General features: G+C 32.1%; 1 protein-coding gene across 1 annotated transcript; it reads left to right on the top strand.

Moving 5' to 3' along the window:
* The first annotated feature begins 32 nt into the window (after positions 1-32).
* Positions 33-17,023, top strand: LOC139514371 (retinol dehydrogenase 12-like). The gene is made up of 7 exons (XM_071303501.1): positions 33-228; positions 3,914-4,032; positions 5,213-5,368; positions 6,680-6,784; positions 7,070-7,279; positions 8,804-9,011; positions 16,010-17,023. Exons 1-7 carry the CDS (start codon positions 122-124, stop codon positions 16,122-16,124), a joined length of 1,020 nt encoding a protein of 339 aa, XP_071159602.1. The 5' UTR covers positions 33-121; the 3' UTR covers positions 16,125-17,023.
* The last annotated feature ends 4,921 nt before the right edge of the window (positions 17,024-21,944 follow it).

Below are 21,944 nucleotides of genomic sequence, written 5' to 3'. Positions count from 1 at the left end.
TGTGTTCAGGTAAAATAATCTACACTTTACTGTAATAATTACCTACCCTTAAAATACTGGTACCCAATAGCCGATATCAGGATCCAGATTACACGCTTTTGTGACACCGAAAAACTGGAAAATGAGTCGACCAAACCCTCTTGAAGGTCTTCCCAACCCTGAGGCATTGTATGAATCCTGGTGGCCAATTATTATAGCCTTTGCTATTGGTATTGGTTACGCTTTAAGGTGTGTTTACTGTAAAGTGTAAGAACTGTCTCATAAAGTCTCCTGTTTGACCACCCCCCTTTTCCCTACATATCAAAGAGTTTTATCATTCGCTCTGAATTCTCTCTTATAGATATTTCTCGATATCCTTATCATACTCTTAATCATGAAGCCTTAGTCGGCGAATGAAGTTGGGTAGAACTGTGTGACTTGTCTTATGTTATGTTTGACTGTCCTCCTTATTTTATGAAAATCTATGTATGAATCCTGGGATTCGAACCTTCAATCTCGGGATCTAAAGGCAGCGCTCTAACCAATTGAGCCAAAGAAGATCTCCCCTTACTCAACTAGTTAGACTACCTTTATATCTCCAGGTCTACAACACTCTTCCCCCTTTTCTTTTTGTTGTGAAAATCCATGGATGTACCAGCGAGATTCGAACCCTCAATCTCAGACTCAGGATCTAAAGGCAGCGCTTTAACCAATTGAGCCAAAGAAGATCTCCCCTTACTCAACTAGTTAGACTACCTTTATATCTCCAGGTCTACAACAATACCAAATCAAATTATTTGTTCTGTAATAAGACTGTATAAACGACATTCATAAGTGTGGACCCCTCTGACTGCCTAAGAGGGGGGCCCTTTCTGGTCATGCTTTAGTGATTCCCTATATTACCAAACAAATTTTTCCTGGAAAGAGCCCCCCTCAATCCTCAATCTTAAGGCCTGTTGGCACGAATTGCCCCAATGTGCAGTTTTGCTCTCTGGTGTGTTTTCCTCAACATATTTTCTTCTCTGTGCTTTAAATTGGTATGCGCTGGTTAAGATTGGGATTGTGGAACAGCAGTATTAAATCTGCCTGTTCTGTCAATGTAATGTGCCACTGTTTGTAGTTTGGCTTTTGTCTCTTCTGTGTTCTCGCCGTCCAGTCTCGTTAGCATAGTAGCTAAATTCAAGTTTCTGACCCCGACCTCTTTGGATATTTTGTGTAACATATCTTCTTGTTTGTTTTCATAGCAACAGGGACACTCCAGAAGGAAATGTTGAGGCGTTTCTGGTGCTCCACAGTTGCATGACTCTATGGCGTTGGTTTGGCCTACTCGGTTCTTGTAGTAATTGGGTTCTGTTCAGCCAGTTCTTAGTTGGGTGAATATACTGAAATGTCTTTTAGTTGGGAAATCATACATAATTGAGTGTTTTATAGTTGGTATTTTTTCATAAAGGTCCCTGCCTCTCTCAGATATTTCCCATCTTCTCTGCCGTTTATTTCCTGTACTTTTATATGCTGCTTGTTTGACGTCCTGCAGTGTTATGACTTTATTTTCCGGTGGTAGTTCTTTTGCTTCCTCTGCCGCTGTTTTCGCAAGGATGTCAGCCTCATCATTGCCAGCTATGTTGGCATGTCCTGGTGTCCATGATATAATTACATTCAGTTCTTTTTGCCTAAGATGTTCAATGTTTTCTTTTATTTCTCTTATTACAGAGTTGAAGCTGTTTAGGGCCCAGTTCAGTGTAAGTAATCCCACGGCGCTTTGACTGTCAGAGAAAATTTTGATTTTTTTGTATTGCATTATAAATATTTTCTATACTGCAGTATTCTAGGACCATGAGAATTGCTATGAGTTCCGCCAGAAGGATGGATCCTCTTTGTGCCACAGGTCTATGTAATCTTGCAGCAGGTTAATGTGTTCAGCATAGATAATTGCTCCCCTAAATTTGCCTCTTGTGCTATTAAGTTATAATAATAAACCACTGATCAATGATATGGTTTACGCTGGTTACAATGTATATTCTTAGCAACTGTTGTAATTCATTTGATTCATAAAAAAAACAACTTGGAGTACTCGTAGTGCTAGTTCAAATAATTCTCCAATGTTATTGAATCAATGCTAAATTTCACAGCATCAACTATAAAGTGTGTTACAGGGTTATAAGCACCTCATTGAATCTAGTGTATAAGAACTTTTTATTCCAGTCGTCATACTGCTATTGTTATGTCCCCACCATATTAAGTTTTACCCTTTTTCTTCTGTAAGTACAAATGTATGTACATCCCTTTCTTGTACATACCTCCGTACATCCAAAAATTGGTTTCTGTTCTCTAACTTTAGTTTTCCTCAACCAAATTGAATGAATCTTATACGCAATGCTTATTTCCACAAAACACAGGTCAAGTTGAATTTTGGTGGCGTCAATATTACAATTCTAGAATTATGCTCCTTTACAAAATGGTCTCTGTTCTCTAACTTTAGTTTCCCTAAACCAAATTGTATGAAACTTATACACAATGCTTATTTCCATCAAACACAGGTCAAGTTGAATTTTGGTGGCATCGATTTTACAATTCTAGAGTTACAATGTATGCTCCTTAACAAATTGAAAAGTTGCTTGAATTTTTTGTTTACAATCTCTAACTTAAGTTTGTCTCAACCAAATGTTATGAAACTTATACACAATACTCATTATCAGAAAACACTGATTACAGTTGAGTTTTGGTGTCATCAGTTTTACTGTTCTAGAGTTATGCCCCTTTACAAATTCAAAAATTGTGATTGTTGTTGAGCCTTCAACTTTTGTCTAAAATTTAATAACTTTCTTAAACTATTCTGGATTTCTACCAAACTTGAACAGAAGCTTGTTTATGATCATACGATAGTATCCAGAATTAAATTTAGTAAAAAAATCTATTTTTTCAGAATTTTACTTATAAAAGGACTTATTTTTCTGCCAGGAACATAACATTCACTCTGTGGCTAAAGTTTTTAAAATTCTAATAACTTTCTTAAACTATCTTGGATTTGTACCAAGCTTGGACAGAAGCTTGTTTATGATCAAAAGCTAATATCTACAAGGAAATTTAGTTAAAATTTTGTTTTTGTTTTTAAGTATTTTACTTATTAATGGACTTTCTCTCCATTTAACATTACATACAGTCATGACAGTCTGCAGTTAAATTTGTTAAAACATTTATTAGATTCATATACTACATGTATCCTGGATTTTTACCAAACCTGGACAGAAGCTTCTTACAATCAAAAGATAGTATAGAGAGGAAAATTTTGTTTATTTTTTTCCTCATTTTTGTTGAGCCTGTGATTAACAGCAAAAATAGGCAAGACACCGGGTTCTGTCGGTAACTTTCAAATTTTTTTCAATTCCGTGCTCTAACTTTAAATAGTGTGCCTCAACCAAATGTTACGAAACTTATACACAATATTTTTAACCACAAAACCAAGATCATGAAGATCAAGTTTGAATTTTGTTGCCATCATTTTACTATTATGGTTAGGGTTATGCCCAGTCATGCCAGTTACAAATGGAAAAAAAATTAATTTAGAATTACAGGCCATAGATATGGCATGGGCACATAAAGAAATTAACAGAGCTTATTGTATATTTGATTATTTTAGAAGAACAGTTTAAGGTTGCAATAGAAAATTTCAAAATTTTATATGACAAACATATGAAAAAAAGTGATTTTTGATAATTGCTGAAAAGAAAATGGTTTAGTTAAAAACATCAAAGCTGTGATGAAAAAGATATTAGAAATAATACCCATCTTTAACCTATTTGAAATAATACACATCTAGACTACAGATGCAAACTTCCAAGAGATGCTATCCAGGACTTTGATTTTTCATGTGTCTGATATAAAATCTCTTTAATATCATTTCTCCTTCATGATCTTCTTTTATTTTTTTATTCAGACAATACATGAGAGGAGCTCGTTGTATGACAGATTTAAAACTGACGGGGAAAGTAGCAATTATAACTGGTGGCACAAAAGGTATTGGAAAATGGACAGCACTGGATATGGCCAAAAGAGGTATATATGCTCCTCCATTTTGAAATTTGTTAGCTTTTTCAGTGGTCAAGTATTTTCTTAATGGTATTTCAAATTTTGCTATAATCCTTTGGTTGATTAAACTACAATACAAGTACTTCCTTGTAAATGGTAATGTTTAGAAAAAGGAACCATTTTTCCTATGTCTTTTCAAAAAGATAGTTGATATGTTTTATATTGGTCAGAGAAGACTATTGTTAGTAATATAGGCTCTGAATGAAAAATTGAACACCTGGTTGTAAAAGAAGGTACCATACTGAGTAAAAATTGATTTTTGGTGTCTTGAACTCAGATATGCCAAGTATAAAATTTCTTTTATATATAAATGTTTATAAATTTAAATTGTGTGTTGTTGTATCCTTAATAAAATTGTACACAGAGTACTTATAAATATGAATAGTATGCTGACATGGTGTAGTAGTTTTCTATTCCCTAAGATTGACATAGATGTGAACACTGGTGTTGCATAAATTACTTTAAATTTGTACTTTTAAAATTTCTTTACTACAGGTAAATGTATGTTCATTATCATAATGATTATATTATTTTTGATGCCCCAACTACGGTAGTAGAGGGGCATTATGTTTTCTGGTCTGTGCGTCCGTTCATCCGTTCATCAGTCTGTTCCGCTTCAGGTTTAAGTTTTTGGTCAAGGTAGTTTTTGATGAAGCTGAAGTCCAATCAACTTGAAACTTGTTGCTTATGATATGATCTTTCTAATTCTAATGCCAAATTAGATTTTTTATCCAATTTCATGGTTCATTGAACATGGAAAATGATAGTGGTAGTGGGGCATCCATGTACTTTGGACACATTCTTGTTTTTATAGAATTCTACCTCCTAGATTTTCTCTCAGATCTTAATTGACAAGTATTTATAGTTTTTCTGCTAAAAGTTTCTGGTTTAATCTGGGTACACTTTAACCCAGCTAATTAATAAAACTAACTGCCATAATATTTAGCTAAGGGTGCTGAATTTGGAATTAAACACCAATTAGCAAACAATTCTTCTTGGACTTTGTGGGCTTCAGCTGTTTTCTGCTCTTTGGTCTGGTTGTTGTCTCTTTGACTCATTCCTCATTTCCATTCTCAATTTAAAACTTCTCTAATAACACATGTACATAATGGTGATTGAATATATCATACTATTCCTAATATTTCAGGTGCAAGAATTTATATTTGTGGTAAAGACAAAGAAGAAGGAGAGAAATGTATTGAAGAAATGAGAACAACAGCAAAAAATGAAAGCATCTTTTTTATTCCATGTGATTTAAGATCATTTAAAGCTGTTAGGGAGTTTGTGGAAGCCTTTAAGAAAAGTGAGTTTAATAAACAACATGGCTAAATATATTTATATATCTGTCATATTTAGGGATAATTAGAGTATGACAAATGTAACATAATCATGTTAATCATTTACTGACCAAAATTGAGTTTTTTTTTTAGAAGTTTGGGAATTTTTCAATTTTCCAGTGTTTTTTTATGGCCTTGCTATAGGCAATGGGGGCATTATTTGTTACTCTTGACTGTCCATCTACAAAATGTATCTGATAGTCCCTCCAATTTTTGTTTTTGCACTCTGACGTTTTTCTCACCCAAATATTATGAAACTCATTCAGAATGCTAGGAACAAAAACTTGCTTGAATTTGGGAAGTGAGTCACTTATCTTTCTAGTGTTACATATGCCCCTTAATAACTATATTCTGTAAATTCAGAAATTATTGTGAGGTTTTTATTATTGCAAAAAATGCGACAGAGTTGTAATCGCAATAATTTAAACTTGCATTTGGAAATACTTTATATGAATTAATCCTAAAATTAAAAATTGCTTTTAAGTCTAAAATGACAAAATCGCAATAATAAATACACGCAATAATTTCTGAAAATACAGTTGCATGTTTTAATAACCTCATTTTAACTTTAGTTTGCCTCATTCAAATCTTATGAAACTCATTCACAATTCTAGGAAAGCACAATACACAGACAGACAACTGAGAAAAAACTTAAGCAGTATGTTATTTTAAAAAATGATCTAGAGTTTTTGCCCACTTACAACTTGCAATTTTTTTTCTCAATTTCCACACACTTAAGTTTGTTTCATCCAAATTTGATGAAACTTATTTATATATAATGCTAAGATCCACAACACACAGACAAAGTTCTAATTTGGGAAGTTAGTCAATTACTGTTCTGAGTTATACCCCTTTTTAACATGGAAAATAGTCAATCTTGAGTGAGAGAATTTGTGTCCTCGTACATGAATTCTATTATTTTCTGCAAACTTTGGCCGGTACAATTGTTTTTTTGATTGAGAAACAACAGTGTAAGAAATCTTGCTGAATAGTTTCACAGAATATGAAGAATTAAAAGTTGTTATCTTACACATTGATATATATGTAGATGGCAAATACTGGATTTGGTGGTGGAACTCAAATTTTGTACTCTTTGCACTGAGCAAAGTTTTCCCAGGAATCAATCAATCAATGATTGTTCAGTGATAGATCATAAAAACATTAAGAAAGCTGTTTCATTTTACATTAGAATTTATTTCATCTGATTTGTTAAAGTTAATTGAAATATCAAGCTATATATGTAATATGAATTAAATTTTTCGAATTATTAATTTCAGAGGAAACCACTCTTCACTACCTGATACATAATGCTGCTGTAATGATGTGTCCAAGGGAAGTTACTGAGGATAATTTTGAATCTCAATTCCAAGTAAATTTTCTAAGTAAGTAATGGTTTTCTAAAATATAACTCAGATGAAGTTCAAATTGGATTAGAACATTCAAATATGTGTTGTTAACAAATGATAAAAATTACATTGAAGAGAACATCATTAATATATTTGATTCTTGTAGAAATACTTCATTACTTCCTAGTCAAGTCAACTGATTTTTCAGTTCTTAATGCTTTGATTATATACTCATCTTTTCATTCATCAGTTTAAGATTTAAAAACAGCCTGACTGAAATGTTGAATTGTTTTACTAATGGTAGATATTTTTACATTGTAGGTCCATTTCTATTGACACATTTGTTGTTAGACATGTTAAAATCATCAAAACCATCTAGGATAATTAATTTAGTGGCACCTGCCTATTCACTTGGAGAAATAAAATGGGATGATATTAATTTAGAAAAAGATTACACAACATCAGCAGGGTTTGGACAGAGTAAACTAGCATTAGTCCTGTTTGGAATAAACCTTGCTGTGCGTTTGGAAAGTGAGTAGTTCTGAATTATTTTGAATTCATTATTATTCGTTGGATTTTGTGCGTACAGGTTAATCACGAAATGAAATGTTCACTGAATGACAAATTTTCTATAGGCTTGTATGCAGACCTCGGCAAAACCACAAAATTTAATATCGATGAACATACAAGTTTTCCTTTATCCCCGAAAATTGATACCCACAAAAGTAAATTAATCCACAGTACACATAAGACAAAGAAAATTATACTTTGATCACTGCTGAACAAGATATTTGTCATGTTATTCAAACTTATAAGTTCAGTGTATAATGGATGTTAAAGACTTCTTCATTAAAAACATAATGCATGTCCAACTGGGTAACTTCCTTTTTAATTGGTTTGGTGCAACAATTTTTGTCTTTGTTGATATTTTAACTGAATCTCTTCCTGTTCAGACATGTCAGAGCAAATTAAACAACGTAACATATGAACAGATGGAATTCCTTTGTAGCTTGTGAATGTTATTTGAGTACGGTAATTGTATGATTTCTTTTCCCAGTTTAATTCATAATAATCTTTTTATTATACCCCACGCAACGAAGTTGCGGAGGGTATAATGTTTTTGACCCGTCCGTCCATCAGTCCTGTTTCTTGTCATCGCAACTCCTCTCAAACCACACAACAGAATTTCACGAAACCTTTTCAGATAATAAGGACATACTATGTAGTTGTGCATATCGACGGGAAATTGCGTTTCAATTTTTTTTCTAGGAGTTACGCCCCTTTGAACTTATTTACTTTAATGTACTACTGCAACAGTTTGTCATCGCAACTCCTCTCAAAACACACAACCGAATTTCACGAAACCTTTTCAGATAATAAGGACATACTATGTAGTTGTGCATATCGACGGGAAATTGCAATTCAATTTTTTTTCTAGTAGTTATGCCCCTTTGAACTTATTTACTTTAATGTACTACTGCAACAGTTTGTCATCGCAACTCCTCTCAAACCACACAACAGAATTTCACGAAACCTTTTCAGATAATAAGGACATACTATGTAGTTGTGCATATCGACGGGAAATTGCGATTCAATTTTTTTTCTAGGAGTTACGCCCCTTTGAACTTATTTACTTTAATGTACTACTGCAACAGTTTGTCATCGCAACACCTCTCAAACCACACAACAGAATTTCATGAAACTTTGTAGATAATAAGGACATACTATGTAGATGTGCATATCAACAGGAAATTACGGTTTAATTTTTTTTCTAGGAGTTATGCACCTTTGAACTTATTTGCTTCAATGTACTTCTGCAACAGTTTGTCATCTCAACTCCTCTGAAAACACACAACAGAATTTCATGAAATTTTATAGATAATAAGGACATACTATGTATATTGACAGGAAATTATTATTCAATATTTTTTCTTATACAATTTTTTTTTCTTATACTTATTTAATTTCTCCAATGACAATGTGGGGACGTGGGGTATGTGAGCGTGCTCACTAAGGTTCTTTAATTACATGCATTTTTTCCATAACTTATTTCAGAAGAAGGAGTCTCTGTACATCAAGTTCTGCCTGGTATTGCCAAAACTAAAATTTATAGACACATGCCGTTCCAACAGAATGGATTTGTTGCAATGTCATTTGGTCCTATTACATGGTTTTTGATGAAAACAGCAGATGATGGTGCTCAAACAGTCCTTTATGCCACTTTATCAGAACTAGCTGGGAAAACTACTGGATTTTTATATAAGTAAGTAATGCCAGAGAGTTTGTTCCACTTAGCATCCATCTCTCATTTTCAGATGTAAGTAAAAATTGTAGAGAGTGAGACAGGTACCACTTTTATTATAACACTACATGTACTTGCAAATAAAGTATAGGGGAAATTAAAGACGGATAGTTACTCGTATTCTTATGAGATTTTGCAAAATGCCTGCTGATTTTATGCTAATGATAGTCATACAGTACGCCCAGAGAGTATGTAATCGCGAACTCTAATCACCGATTTCCGAGTGTAGCGGTGTGACACCGCGAATTACGGATTATACTCCCAATTTCCTCCAAAGATTCTCTCCCAACACCGCGTGGCTGTTAATTGGTTTATTGCCCATCGGATGTTCTGAAAATTAATGACGCGTGACAACATCATCGGATTAGCCAGATTTATTACCTTTGTACATTTAATCGATCTTGATTGCACCTGTGTGCTTTAAAATACGTTATTTAAATGTCCTTTCATTGTCAGATAAAAGTGTGACATTTCTATTTAAAATAAGATTATTATTCTTGTATGTATATGCCCATGTCATTGTCATATGACATACAGCGTACAGACGTATAAAAATACGAATAAAACACTTATTTTGTATTTTCATTATAGTCCAATCAGGTCATAATTTTTTTTTTTTTCAACAAAGACGATTTTACCACAATTAGAACCTTTTATGACCTACTAAGTGAGCAATATTCGGTTCATTAATAGTACAATAAAAAAAATAATATCAACTGGCTTAAAACAAAATGATGTTTTTACGGTAATTTGTCCAATCTAAATTAAACCCAAGAGTTAATTTATCGGATCAACAAGTGAACTCTGTTACTTTCAATTTATTTTGAAATGTAAAATATTATGTTACTTTCAATTTATTTTGAAATGTAAAATATTATGTTTCACTACCTCGGTAGAATAAAATTTCCGACTTGAAATATTTGAATTTTAAAAAGAAACTGTAAAGTGACAAATAGTTTTGTATGCAATGTGGCAGCCCTATATTCATAAATACTGAGAAGACACAACACAATAATCACAACCTTATTTAATTATATGGAGAAAAGAAATCATGTGTTTTTAATCAGTTATTGATCTTTAATTATTTAAAATAAAATTGGATTGGCGCAATCCGTAGTTTACTGCTCGTTAAAACTCCTCGGCGAAATATAAAAAGAAGTAGTTCAACAATTTATACAATAGAATATTAAAATGAAATTATATCGTGTTCTACAAGAAAGAAATATGTAAAAAAAAAATTAGATCGAATTTTAACGATCGACAAATTTTCACAGAGGTCTCTACCAACGCCCATCATGAACATGCATCCTGTTTTCATATACCATTAATATATAGTGTTGACTATAGACGTATAAATAATGTCCGGTTTTATGTCCTCTGTTGACTGAGAAACGTAAAAATAAAAGGCTGATGTTGGTTTATTCAGAAAAGGAATATAATTTAGAATCCGGTTAATCAATTGTAAAAGGACCTTCTAGAGCCTCAATCTTAACGCACACAAATTTATGTCAATCATTACAAAGCAAGTTTAAACCTTGAATGAATTTTGTCACGGTTATCCAGAAAGGTCACCTGATTAACTGTTACATGATACTATTTCCCGCCAAATAAAAATCTCGTGGACAAAATTGATGTCACTATTTTTAGCATTCAATATTGTGAGCGAAGTCAAGTTCAAGTTCAACCACGCACTGTTGATCACTGAGTTGCGTATCGTCTTCCCACGGCAATTTATTGGTTTAGAAATATTTAAAGATTACTGTTCTAAATACAACACAAAAGTTTACATTCATTGTGCGTAAATGAATATTATGCAACGACGATTTGATGCAGCTATAGAAGTATTCCTGTTGTAGCCGAAATGTATTATTTATCCTAAAGTAATGCTAACAAATCATGAAGAGAAAATGCCGTAGACTTATTAAGCATAGCGAATTGTGAATAGTATTTTCTTTTTTTCTTGCATATACAAGTTTAAAGACACGTAATTTTCTTTTTTTCTCACATTTTATAACTTCAGCGTTAATTTCCGTCTATTTTCGCAAGTTATATAAATTACCGATAAAAAGAACAAGAGATCATAATCAAGTACAGATTTTTTTTTATAAAACTTTACTGCAATTGAAAGCATTAACAACAATCTTTTGCTTTTTAAAACTTTTATTTTGTAATCGTAAAATGGAAATGGAAACTTATTAGCATAACAGATAGTGAATAATATTTTCTTTTTTACTTGTATAAAAAACTTTGAGACGTGTAATTTTTCTTTAAACTGTCCTAATTTATTCAACGTTAGTCTCTGTTTATTGTTACACAATTATATCTCTAAGTAAATTAAATATTTATTTACTGATAAAAACTGAAGTCAAAATCAAATATAATTTTTTTAGCTCACCTGGCCTAAAAGGCCATGTGAGCTTTTCTCATCACTTGGCGTCCGTCGTCGTCGTCGTTAACAATTTTTCAAACATCTTCTCCTCTGAAACTACTGAATGGATTTGAATGAAACTTAAAATGATTGTTCCTTAGATTATCCTGCAGAAAGTGTGTGCTTCGATTTTTGATCCGTCAAAAAACATGGCCGCCGTTACTTAAAATAGAACATAGGGGTCAAATGCAGTTTTTGGCTTATATCTCAAAAACGGAAGCATTTAGAGCAAATCTGACAATGGGTAAAAATGTTCATTAGGTCAAGATCTATCAGATGAATCAAACAAACCATTGTTGGGTTGCTGCCACTTAATTGGTAATTTTAAGGAAATTTTGCAGTTTTTATACGACCGCAAAATTTGAAAAATTTTTCGTCGTATATTGCTATCACGTTGGCGTCGTCGTCGTCGTCCGAATACTTTTAGTTTTCGCACTCTAAAAGTGAATAGAAATCTATGAAATTTTAACACAAGGTTTATGACCACAAAAGGAAGGTTGGGATTGATTTTGGGAGTTTTAGTCCCAACATTTTAGGAATTAGGGGCCAAAAAGGGCCCAAATAAGCATTTTCTTGGTTTTCGCACTATAACTTTAGTTTAAGTAAATAGAAATCTATGAAATTTTGACATAAGGTTTATGACCACAAAAGAAAGGTTGGGATTGATTTTGGGAGTTTTGGTTCCAACAGTTTAGGAATTAGGGGCCAAAAAAGGGCCCAAATAAGCATTATTCTTGGTTTTCGCACAATAACTTTAGTTTAAGTAAATAGAAATCAATGAAATTTAAACACAATGTTTATGACCACAAAAGGAAGGTTGGTATTGATTTTGGGAGTTTAGGTCCCAACAGTTTAGGAATTAGGGGCCAGAAAGGGACCCAAATAAGCATTTTGTTTTGGTTTTCGCACCATAACTTTAGTTTAAGTAAATAGAAATCTATGAAATTTTGACATAAGGTTTATGACCACAAAAGAAAGGTTGGGATTGATTTTGGGAGTTTTGGTTCCAACAGTTTAGGAATTAGGGGCCAAAAAAGGGCCCAAATAAGCATTATTCTTGGTTTTCGCACAATAACTTTAGTTTAAGTAAATAGAAATCTATGAAATTTAAACACAAGGTTTATGACCATAAAAGGAAGGTTGGTATTGATTTTGGGAGTTTTGGTCCCAACAGTTTAGGAATAAAGGGCCCAAAGGGTCCAGATTTAAACTTTGTTTGATTTTATCAAAAATTGAATAATTGGGGTTCTTTGATATGCCGAATCTAACTGTGTATGTAGATTCTTAATTTTTGGTCCCGTTTTCAAATAGGTCTACATTAAGGTCCAAAGGGTCCAAAATTAAACTTAGTTTGATTTTAACAAAAATTGAATCCTTGGGGTTCTTTGATATGCTGAATCTAAAAATGTACTTAGATTTTTTATTATTGGCCCAGTTTTCAAGTTGGTCCAAATCGGGGTCCAAAATTAAACTTTGTTTGATTTCATCAAAAATTGAATAATTGGGGTTCTTTGATATGCCAAATCTAACTGTGTATGTAGATTCTTAATTTTTGGTCCCGTTTTCAAATTGGTTTACATTAACGTCCAAAGGGTCCAAAATTAAACTAAGTTTGATTTTAACAAAAATTAAATTCTTGGGCTTATTTGATATGCTTTATCTAAATATGTACTTTGATTTTTGATTATGGGCCCAGTTTTCAAGTTGGTCCAAATCAGGATTCCATATCAAGTATTGTGCAATAGCAAGAAATTTTCAATTGCACAGTATTGCACAATAGCAAGAAATATCTAATTGCACAATATTATGCAATAGCAATTAATTTTCAATTGGAGTTATCTTTCTTTGTATAGAATAGTAGTTGATAATATATGTTGGAAATTTACCAGACATGACTATGATGTCATTTTCTATTTTTATTTGCCAATAACTTTATGTAAATAACTTCATTGGAAATTTGCCAATATAAAATGTTGCTGATGAAGCTTTTTTTCCTTATCTTATCTAAAATGTTTTTAGATAATGTATGTTGGACATTTGCCAGACATAACTATGATGTCATTTTCTATTTTTATTTGCCAATAACTTTATGTAAATAACTTCATTGGAAATTTGCCAATATAAAATGTTGCTGATGAAGTTTTTTTATTGTTTTATACAATATAAAACAATGTATATTCACTTTTACTACCAACCAATCTTTACCATTCAGTGATAACAAGCACTTTATTTTACATTTTAATATCTTATGATGTATTTAAAAGAGTAGTTATTGTTGCAAACTCCATTAGAAATTTGAATTGATATCAGTTTTGGAAAAAGGGAAACAGGGATGTGAAAAAAGGGGGGGGGGGGGGGGTTAAATTTTTCTCATTTCAGATTTCATAAATAAAAAGAAAATTTCTTCAAACATTTTTTTAAAAGGATTAATATTCAACAGCATAGTGAATTGCTCAAAGGCAAAAAAAAAACTTTTAAGTTCATTAGACCACATTCATTCTGTGTCAGAAACCTATGCTGTGTCAACTATTTAATTTTAGGTTTAAAAAGTTTGAAGAAATCTTTAATTGATTTGTAAAATCTTGACATTTGTTTTGTGTAAAAAAAACAACATATGATGTCAAAAATTTGATCACAATCCAAATTCAGAGCTGTATCACGCTTGAATGTTTTGACCATACTTGCCCCAACTGTTCAGGGTTCGACCTCTGCGGTCGTATAAAGCTGCGCCCTGCGGAGCACCTGGTTGGTCATTATCTTGAATATTATTAAAGATGAAGATAAACTGTAAACAGCAAAAATGATCAGCAAAGTAAGATCTACAAATAGGTTAATATGACCAAAATTGTCAATTGACCCCTTAAGGGGTAAATGTCCTTTAATGACAATTTTTCACAATTTGTTCATCATATTTGCTAACTTTAAAAAATCTTCTCCTCTGAAACAACTGAATGGATTTGGATGAAACTTAGCATGATAGTTCCTTAGATTATCCTGCACAAAGTGTGTGCTTCGATTTTTGATCCGTCAAAAAACATGGCCGCCCTTACTTTAAATAGAACATAGGGGTCAAATGCAGTTTTTGGCTTATATCTCAAAAACGAAAGCATTTAGAGCAAATCTGACATGGGGTAAAAATGTTCATTAGGTCAAGATCTATCAGCCCTGAAATTTTCAGATGAATCAAACAACCCATTGTTGGGTTGCTGCCACTTAATTTGTAATTTTAAGGAAATTTTTGCAATTTTTGGTCATTATCTTGAATATTATTATAGATAAAGATAAACTGTAAACAGCAAAAATGATCAGCAAAGTAAGATCTACAAATAAGTTAATGTGACCAAAATTGTCAATTGACCCCTTAAGGGGTTATTGTCCTTTAATGACAATTTTTCACAATTTGTTCATCATATTTGCTAACTTTAAAAAATCTTCTCCTGTAAAACTACTCAACCAAATTCAACTAGACTTCATTTAAATGATCAGTACGGTGTATAAAATAAAGTTTGTGTTTTTAATTTCTATTTCGTCAAAAAAACATGGCCGAAGGCATTGTTTACCAGGTGAGCGATTCAGGCTCTTGAGAGCCTCTTGTTTTAACTTGATTTAAATGTACAGTGTAATTGAAAGAATTAACAACAACGTTTTGACTTTTATTTTAATCTTTCATTTGTTTCAAGCAATCAGATATAACCTGATAATCAATAGACAGGAAATACAATTGTTTAATTACATTAGAAATCTCGCATACCTTGACTGTCGAGTGCCGGCATAGATCAGAAGGATAAGGGCAATTAATTACCTGGTGTGACACCGCGTCACTCCAGACTGGGAGAGATGTTGCTAATACAATAAACAAAAGGTAACAGATTTACGCGGAAGTCGGAGGGAATACTCCGACAATTTAGGGAGTGATGTCGGAGTTTCCTGGTGTCACACCAGCAAAAAACTCGGTGTTTGGAGTTTGGGATGGCTTTCGCGAAAATTGAACTGTACATGGCAAAAATACTCCCTTTGGATTTAGATTGGATTTTATAATGAATCAAAGGCATGTCCTGTAGGTTGTGGTCATGTATGTCTTGAAACCTGTTTTTATGCAAACAATCTAAAGGTGTATAAGACCCTTTCACATAATGTTATACATCATAAGTTGTAATCACATATGATATATGTATATATTCAAGTAGTTTCTTGGACATTTTATAGCACTGGAACAGCTGGCTTTGACCTCATGAACACGTAATATGATTATTAACCATGATGGAAGCATATGTCATTACTTTCTTCTAATATCAATGGTTGTTTATTAACAAATGTACATACACATTAAAGGTGATCATAGATTTCCATTTAAAATTTAATTCCTGCAAGTGTTATCATACATCCTTAAAGAATTACTTTAGTTAAGGTTTTGACTAATTTATGATATTTGATTCATTACTGTATAAGTTAGTTAGTAATGAAAATGTTAAGTTAAATAAATTCTGAGTTGTTGACTGAAAATTTGTAAATGTATTGAATTCAATTGTAGGGAGTGTGCAATTACAGAATATGATGACAAAGTTAAAAATGAAGATTTACAGAAAAAGTTATGGTCAGAAGCTTTGAAGATGACAAATATAAAAGAATTTGGAGTTATAGAATGATAGCAATGTATTCCTGTTGTAAAAAGAGATCTGAACTATCAATCGCTTATTTCAAATTTAGTAATGGTTGCTTCAGAGAAAGAACAAGTACATGATATTAAGATTTACAGCTGTTATTAGTTGTAAAAAATGTAGCAATCAGAAATCCTGTACTTTCTTTTTCTTTTTTTTTTTTAATTTATATGCATTGGTTGTGATTAATTGCTTAAAGAATTAATATTCATGAAGAAACCATTTTTGACCATTTATTCATTCATAAAAAAAGAAAGGAGAAGGCATCATAAGGCCACTTATTTTTCGCCAGTGAGTTAAATATTTAATTATATTAAAAATTTGCCTGATAGCATATATATTTCGAACAAAAACTACTTGAAATTGGCCTTTTTAGGAGAAATGTCAATTTTGACATATTGATGATGCCATGGTGACATCACAAGTGACATTTCTTCACTTATTTGATCAGTTAGTTCATTTATCAATAATATTAACATAACTTGTAAACATGAATAATTTAACCACTTTATAAGTAATAATTGAATTTCAGTGGCCAAATAATGATAATACCTTTTCCTTTTTTAAAGTCTAGCGGAAGGGATTTTATAATGTTCAAAGCATGAAACCAAAGTATAAAATTCATACAAGATCAATTATCTCACAAGATCCATGAATGCAAGTACTTTAGCTGACATATTTTGAAAAGCGATATAAACAAACTAGCTTAGATATTTTCTTAAACTGTATAAGATTGAGGGTATTTTGTTGATAGAGGGTAGACACATGTATAGTAGATGTTTGCAATTTTTCTTTTTATCCATTTAAATACACAGTGCATAATACATTTATATGATCATACATTTATAAAAATATATATATTTACAATAAACTGAAAGTTATTCTCATGTATTTTTATTATTACCTCCCTTACTGAGATGGCAGCATACTTCAATCACCTTGTCTGTCTGTCCATAATATAGCTTCTATTCAGTTGTATGGTGTTAGCCATTTTCAGGTCTGCCAAGCAGTTTCTTGTTAGACAATAACTTTATTTTTGCCTGCACCAAAAAGTCTAGTAAACACTCCACCCTGTCTGTCCAAAAGACACTGGGAAAAAATATTTTGCCATGCTTTACTTGGCTTCTAATGAAGGGAATGATTTTATATTTGGTTTTGAGCTTCATAATGTTGAGTGGTCGGGTTTAAGGAATTATTACATATGCTGTTCAACCACGTAATTTTTGCAGAAAGTTTGAAATTTTATTTTAACTAATACTACAATGACACATTTTGTTGTCAAACTCTTCTCGTCTCCTACAGAAGGGAATGGTTTATATTTAGTCTGGAGCTTGATGATGTTGAGTTGTAACATTTAAGCAATTTTTCAAGCAGCACTGCAACCTTTTAATGTTTGCAATTTTACAACACTCAATGTACAACAGGGCATAACTTTAAGAAAAAATATTGAATCATAATTATCTGTGGAAATGCACATCTACATAGTATGTCCTTACTATCTACAAGGTTTTATAAAGTTCTGTTGTCAGGTTTCAGATGAGTTGTAATGACAAGAATAAGACTGACAGATGGATGGATGGACAGAGAGTTCTGTTGTGTGTTTTCAGAGGAGTATTTTGGCTAAAATTCTAAGTTGAAAGGTGCATAACTCCTAGAAAGAAAAGAAAATGAATAATAATTTCCAATCAATATACACATCTACATAGGATGTCTTTGTTATCTACAAAGTTTCAGGAAATTCTATTGTGTGGTTTTAGATGAGTTTTGATGACTGGAACAGGACTGACAGACAGATGGATAGGTCCAAAACAGTACACCCTACAGTACTTTGTTCTGTGGAATAGGTATACAAATTGAGAATGGAAACAGGGAATGTGTAAAGGAGACAACCTGACCAAATGGCAAAAAGACCCCAAGGTCACCAATGGGTCTTCTTTTTAAAAAACAGCAGTGAACATCTTTAATTTATATACATGTACCATCCTTTTATGCAGAATTCCTAAAATGACATCAATAAATTTGTTGCATATATTTTATCATTTGATCAACAATCAATGTATGTGTATAAGAAATTGCAGTTAATCTGAATTTACTAGACTAAATCTAAGACATAAAACAATGAAAAAACTGATCAAAACATAAAAATTAGATCCACACATAAGTTGGTCTCATTGGGGTCTAAGCGTGACACGTGAAAGTAAAATTATTGTGTCGTGAAAACGGGAAATGATGTCTTGCGGGACCAGGGAAATGACAAAAAAATGAGAATTGCTTACATACATAGTGTAAGCGGGATACGGGAATCTTAACAAAACAGTAAGCAGGATCCGAGATCGGAACCCACTATAAATGAGACCCCCACATAACTGACAAGATGATGTGATACTAATCTGACAGGCATGTACACAGTATAATAATTCAACCAAATATATATTGAAAATATTAATTTAATTATATAAACAGAAAGATTGCCATAATCACAACAAAAAACTTTGAATCATTGAACAATGAAAAAGAGGTAAAGTCTGATAAAACTGGTATGTACACCTAAAAAAAAATCTATTTTCCAACTAAAGTTTTCCCAACAAGTTCATTTTTGTTTATACTGCCATGCAAAATGCACTAGGTTTTCTGATTAATAAGTCACCTGGTGCAATTTTATAAAATGATTTAATTATGAAAGAGAAGAAAACATTAACTGACATTTGCCATACTTGAACCACAAGGAATCCATGTATACAAAATATGGAATGTCTTGCTCTTTTATCTTTTTACATGTTTATATTTGTAAAACTTGACCCTAAGCAATTAATTCCAGAAAAGCATACATGTAATACTATGCAACTATCAGGGACATTCATTGTAGGTGTAATAAATTGTTTCACCTAGGGCTGCTTGTTACGACCTCAGAGGTCCAATCCTGAACAGTTGTAACAAAAATGGACACAATATTAACACTTGATACAGGTTTGAATTTGGATTGTAATTAAATATTTGACACATAATAGGTTTCTGACACAGAATAACCGAGTCAAAGAACTTGAATTGGTTATGTGATTTGAATTTACATTCATTTTTTGCTTTTGTGCAATACACTATGCTGTTGCGAATTGACCGCCCCCTCCAATTTCTTTTAAATTTTGCAACCATAATAACTCATTTAAATACATCGTAAAAGTCTTAAAACAGAAAATGACATACATAATCATGGCTAAAATTAAATTACCATTATTTCCTAAAAGGTTTGAGCCACCTACCTTTTGTGGTCATAAACCTTGTGTTTAAATTTCATAGATTTCATAACTTATACTAAAGTTATTGTACGAAAATCAAATGTTTATCGGACGACTACGACAATTTTTTTTGGTCATTTAACAACCAGGTGCTCCGCAGGGCGCAGCTTTATACGACCGCAGAGGTCGAACCCTGAACAGTTGGGGAAAGTATGGACAAAACATTCAAGCGTGATACAGCTCTGAATTTGGATTGTGATCAAATTTTTGACATTACATGGTTTTTTTTTACACAAAACAAATGTCAAGATTTTACAAATCAATTAAAGATTTCTTCTTCAAACTTTTTAAATCTAAAATTAAATAGTTGACACAGCATAGGTTTCTGACACAGAATGAATGTGGTCTAATGAACTTTTTTGTTGTTGCCCCTTTGAGCAATTCACTATGCTGTTGAATATTAATCCTCTCAAAAAAATGTTTGAAGAAATTTTCTTTTTATTTATGAAATCTGAAATGAGAAAAATTTAAACCCCCCCCCCCCTTTTTTTTCACATCCCCGTTTCCCTTTTTCCAAAACTGATATCAATTCAAATTTCTAATGGAGTTTGCAACAATAACTACTCTTTTAAATACATCATAAAATATTAAAATGTAAAATAAAGTGCCTGTTATCACTGAATGGTAAAGATTGGTTGGTAGTAAAAGTGAATATACATTGTTTATTGTATAAAACAATAAAAAAAACTTCATCAGCAACATTTTATATTGGCAAATTTCCAATAAAGTTATTTACATAAAGTTATTGGCAAATAAAAATAGAAAATGACATCATAGTCATGTCTGGCAAATGTCCAACATACATTATCTAAAAACATTTTAGATAAGATAAGGAAAAAAAGCTTCATCAGCAACATTTTATATTGGCAAATTTCCAATGTAGTTATTTACATAAAGTTATTGGCAAATAAAAATAGAAAATGACATCATAGTCATGTCTGGCAAATTTCCAACATATATTATCAACTACTATTCTATACAAAGAAAGAAACTCCAATTGAAAATTAATTGCTATTGCACAATATTGTGCAAATAGATATTTCTTGCTATTGTGCAATACTGTGCAATTGAAAATTTCTTGCTATTGCACAATACTTGATATGGAATCCTGATTTGGACCAACTTGAAAACTGGGCCCATAATCAAAAATCAAAGTACATATTTAGATAAAGCATATCAAATAAGCCCAAGAATTTAATTTTTGTTAAAATCAAACTTAGTTTAATTTTGGACCCTTTGGACCTTATAATGTAGACCAATTTGAAAACTGGACCAAAAATTAAGAATCTACATACACAGTTAGATTTGGCATATCAAAGAACCCATTTATTCAATTTTTGATGAAATCAAACAAAGTTTAATTTTGGACCCCCATTTGGACCAACTTGAAAACTAGGCCAATAATTAAAAATCTAAGTACATTTTTAAATTCAGCATATCAAAGAACCCCAAGGATTCAATTTTTGTTAAAATCAAACTAAGTTTAATTTTGGACCCTGTGGACCTTAATGTAGACCAATTTGAAAACGGGACCAAAAATTAAGAATCTACATACATAGTTAGATTCGGCATATCAAAGAACCCCAATTATTCAATTTTGATGAAATCAAACAAAGTTTAATTTTGGACCCTTTGGGCCCCTTATTCTGTTGGGACCAAAACTCCCAAAATCAATACCAACCTTCCTTTTATGGTCATAAAAATTATAAATTTCATAGATTTCTATTTACTTATACTAACGTTATGGTGCGAAAACCAAGAAAAATGCTTATTTGGGTCCCTTTTTGGCCCCTAATTCCTAAACTGTTAGGACCTAAACTCCCAAAATCAATACCAACCTTCCTTTTGTAGTCATTAACATTGTGTTTAAATTTCATTGATTTCTATTTACTTAAACTAAAGTTATTGTGCGAAAAACAAGAATAATGCTTATTTGGGCCCTTTTTTGGCCCCTAATTCCTAAACTGTTGAAACCAAAACTCCCAAAATCAATCCCAACCGTTCTTTTTTGGTCATAAACCTTGTGTCAAAATTTCATAGATTTCTATTAACTTAAACTAAAGTTATAGTGCGAAAACCAAGAAAATGCTTATTTGGGCCCTTTTTGGCCCCTAATTCCTAAAATGTTGGGACCAAAACTCCCAAAATCAATACCAACCTTCCTTTTGTGGTCATAAACCTTGTGTTAAAATTTCATAGATTTCCATTCACTTTTACTAAAGTTAGAGTGCGAAAACTAAAAGTATTCGGACGACGACGACGACGACGACGACGACGACGCCAACGTGATAGCAATATACGACGAAAATTTTTTCAAATTTTGCGGTCGTATAAAAAACGCATGAAATTAGACATTGATAAACTTATAGTGATAGATGTTCTAGAATAGATGTACAATGCACCAATCCAGACCCCTTGTGCTTGTTCACACTGCATTAATGTAGCTTAAAGAAAATGAGTTATTATTTATCAAAACAACTAAATTCAAAGTACCTTCTTACTTTTTTTGTTTGCC

Source organism: Mytilus edulis, chromosome 3 (genome assembly GCF_963676685.1).
Source record: "Mytilus edulis chromosome 3, xbMytEdul2.2, whole genome shotgun sequence".
Classification (NCBI taxonomy): Eukaryota; Metazoa; Mollusca; class Bivalvia; order Mytilida; family Mytilidae; genus Mytilus; species Mytilus edulis.
This window is presented reverse-complemented; position numbering and strand designations above follow the sequence as displayed.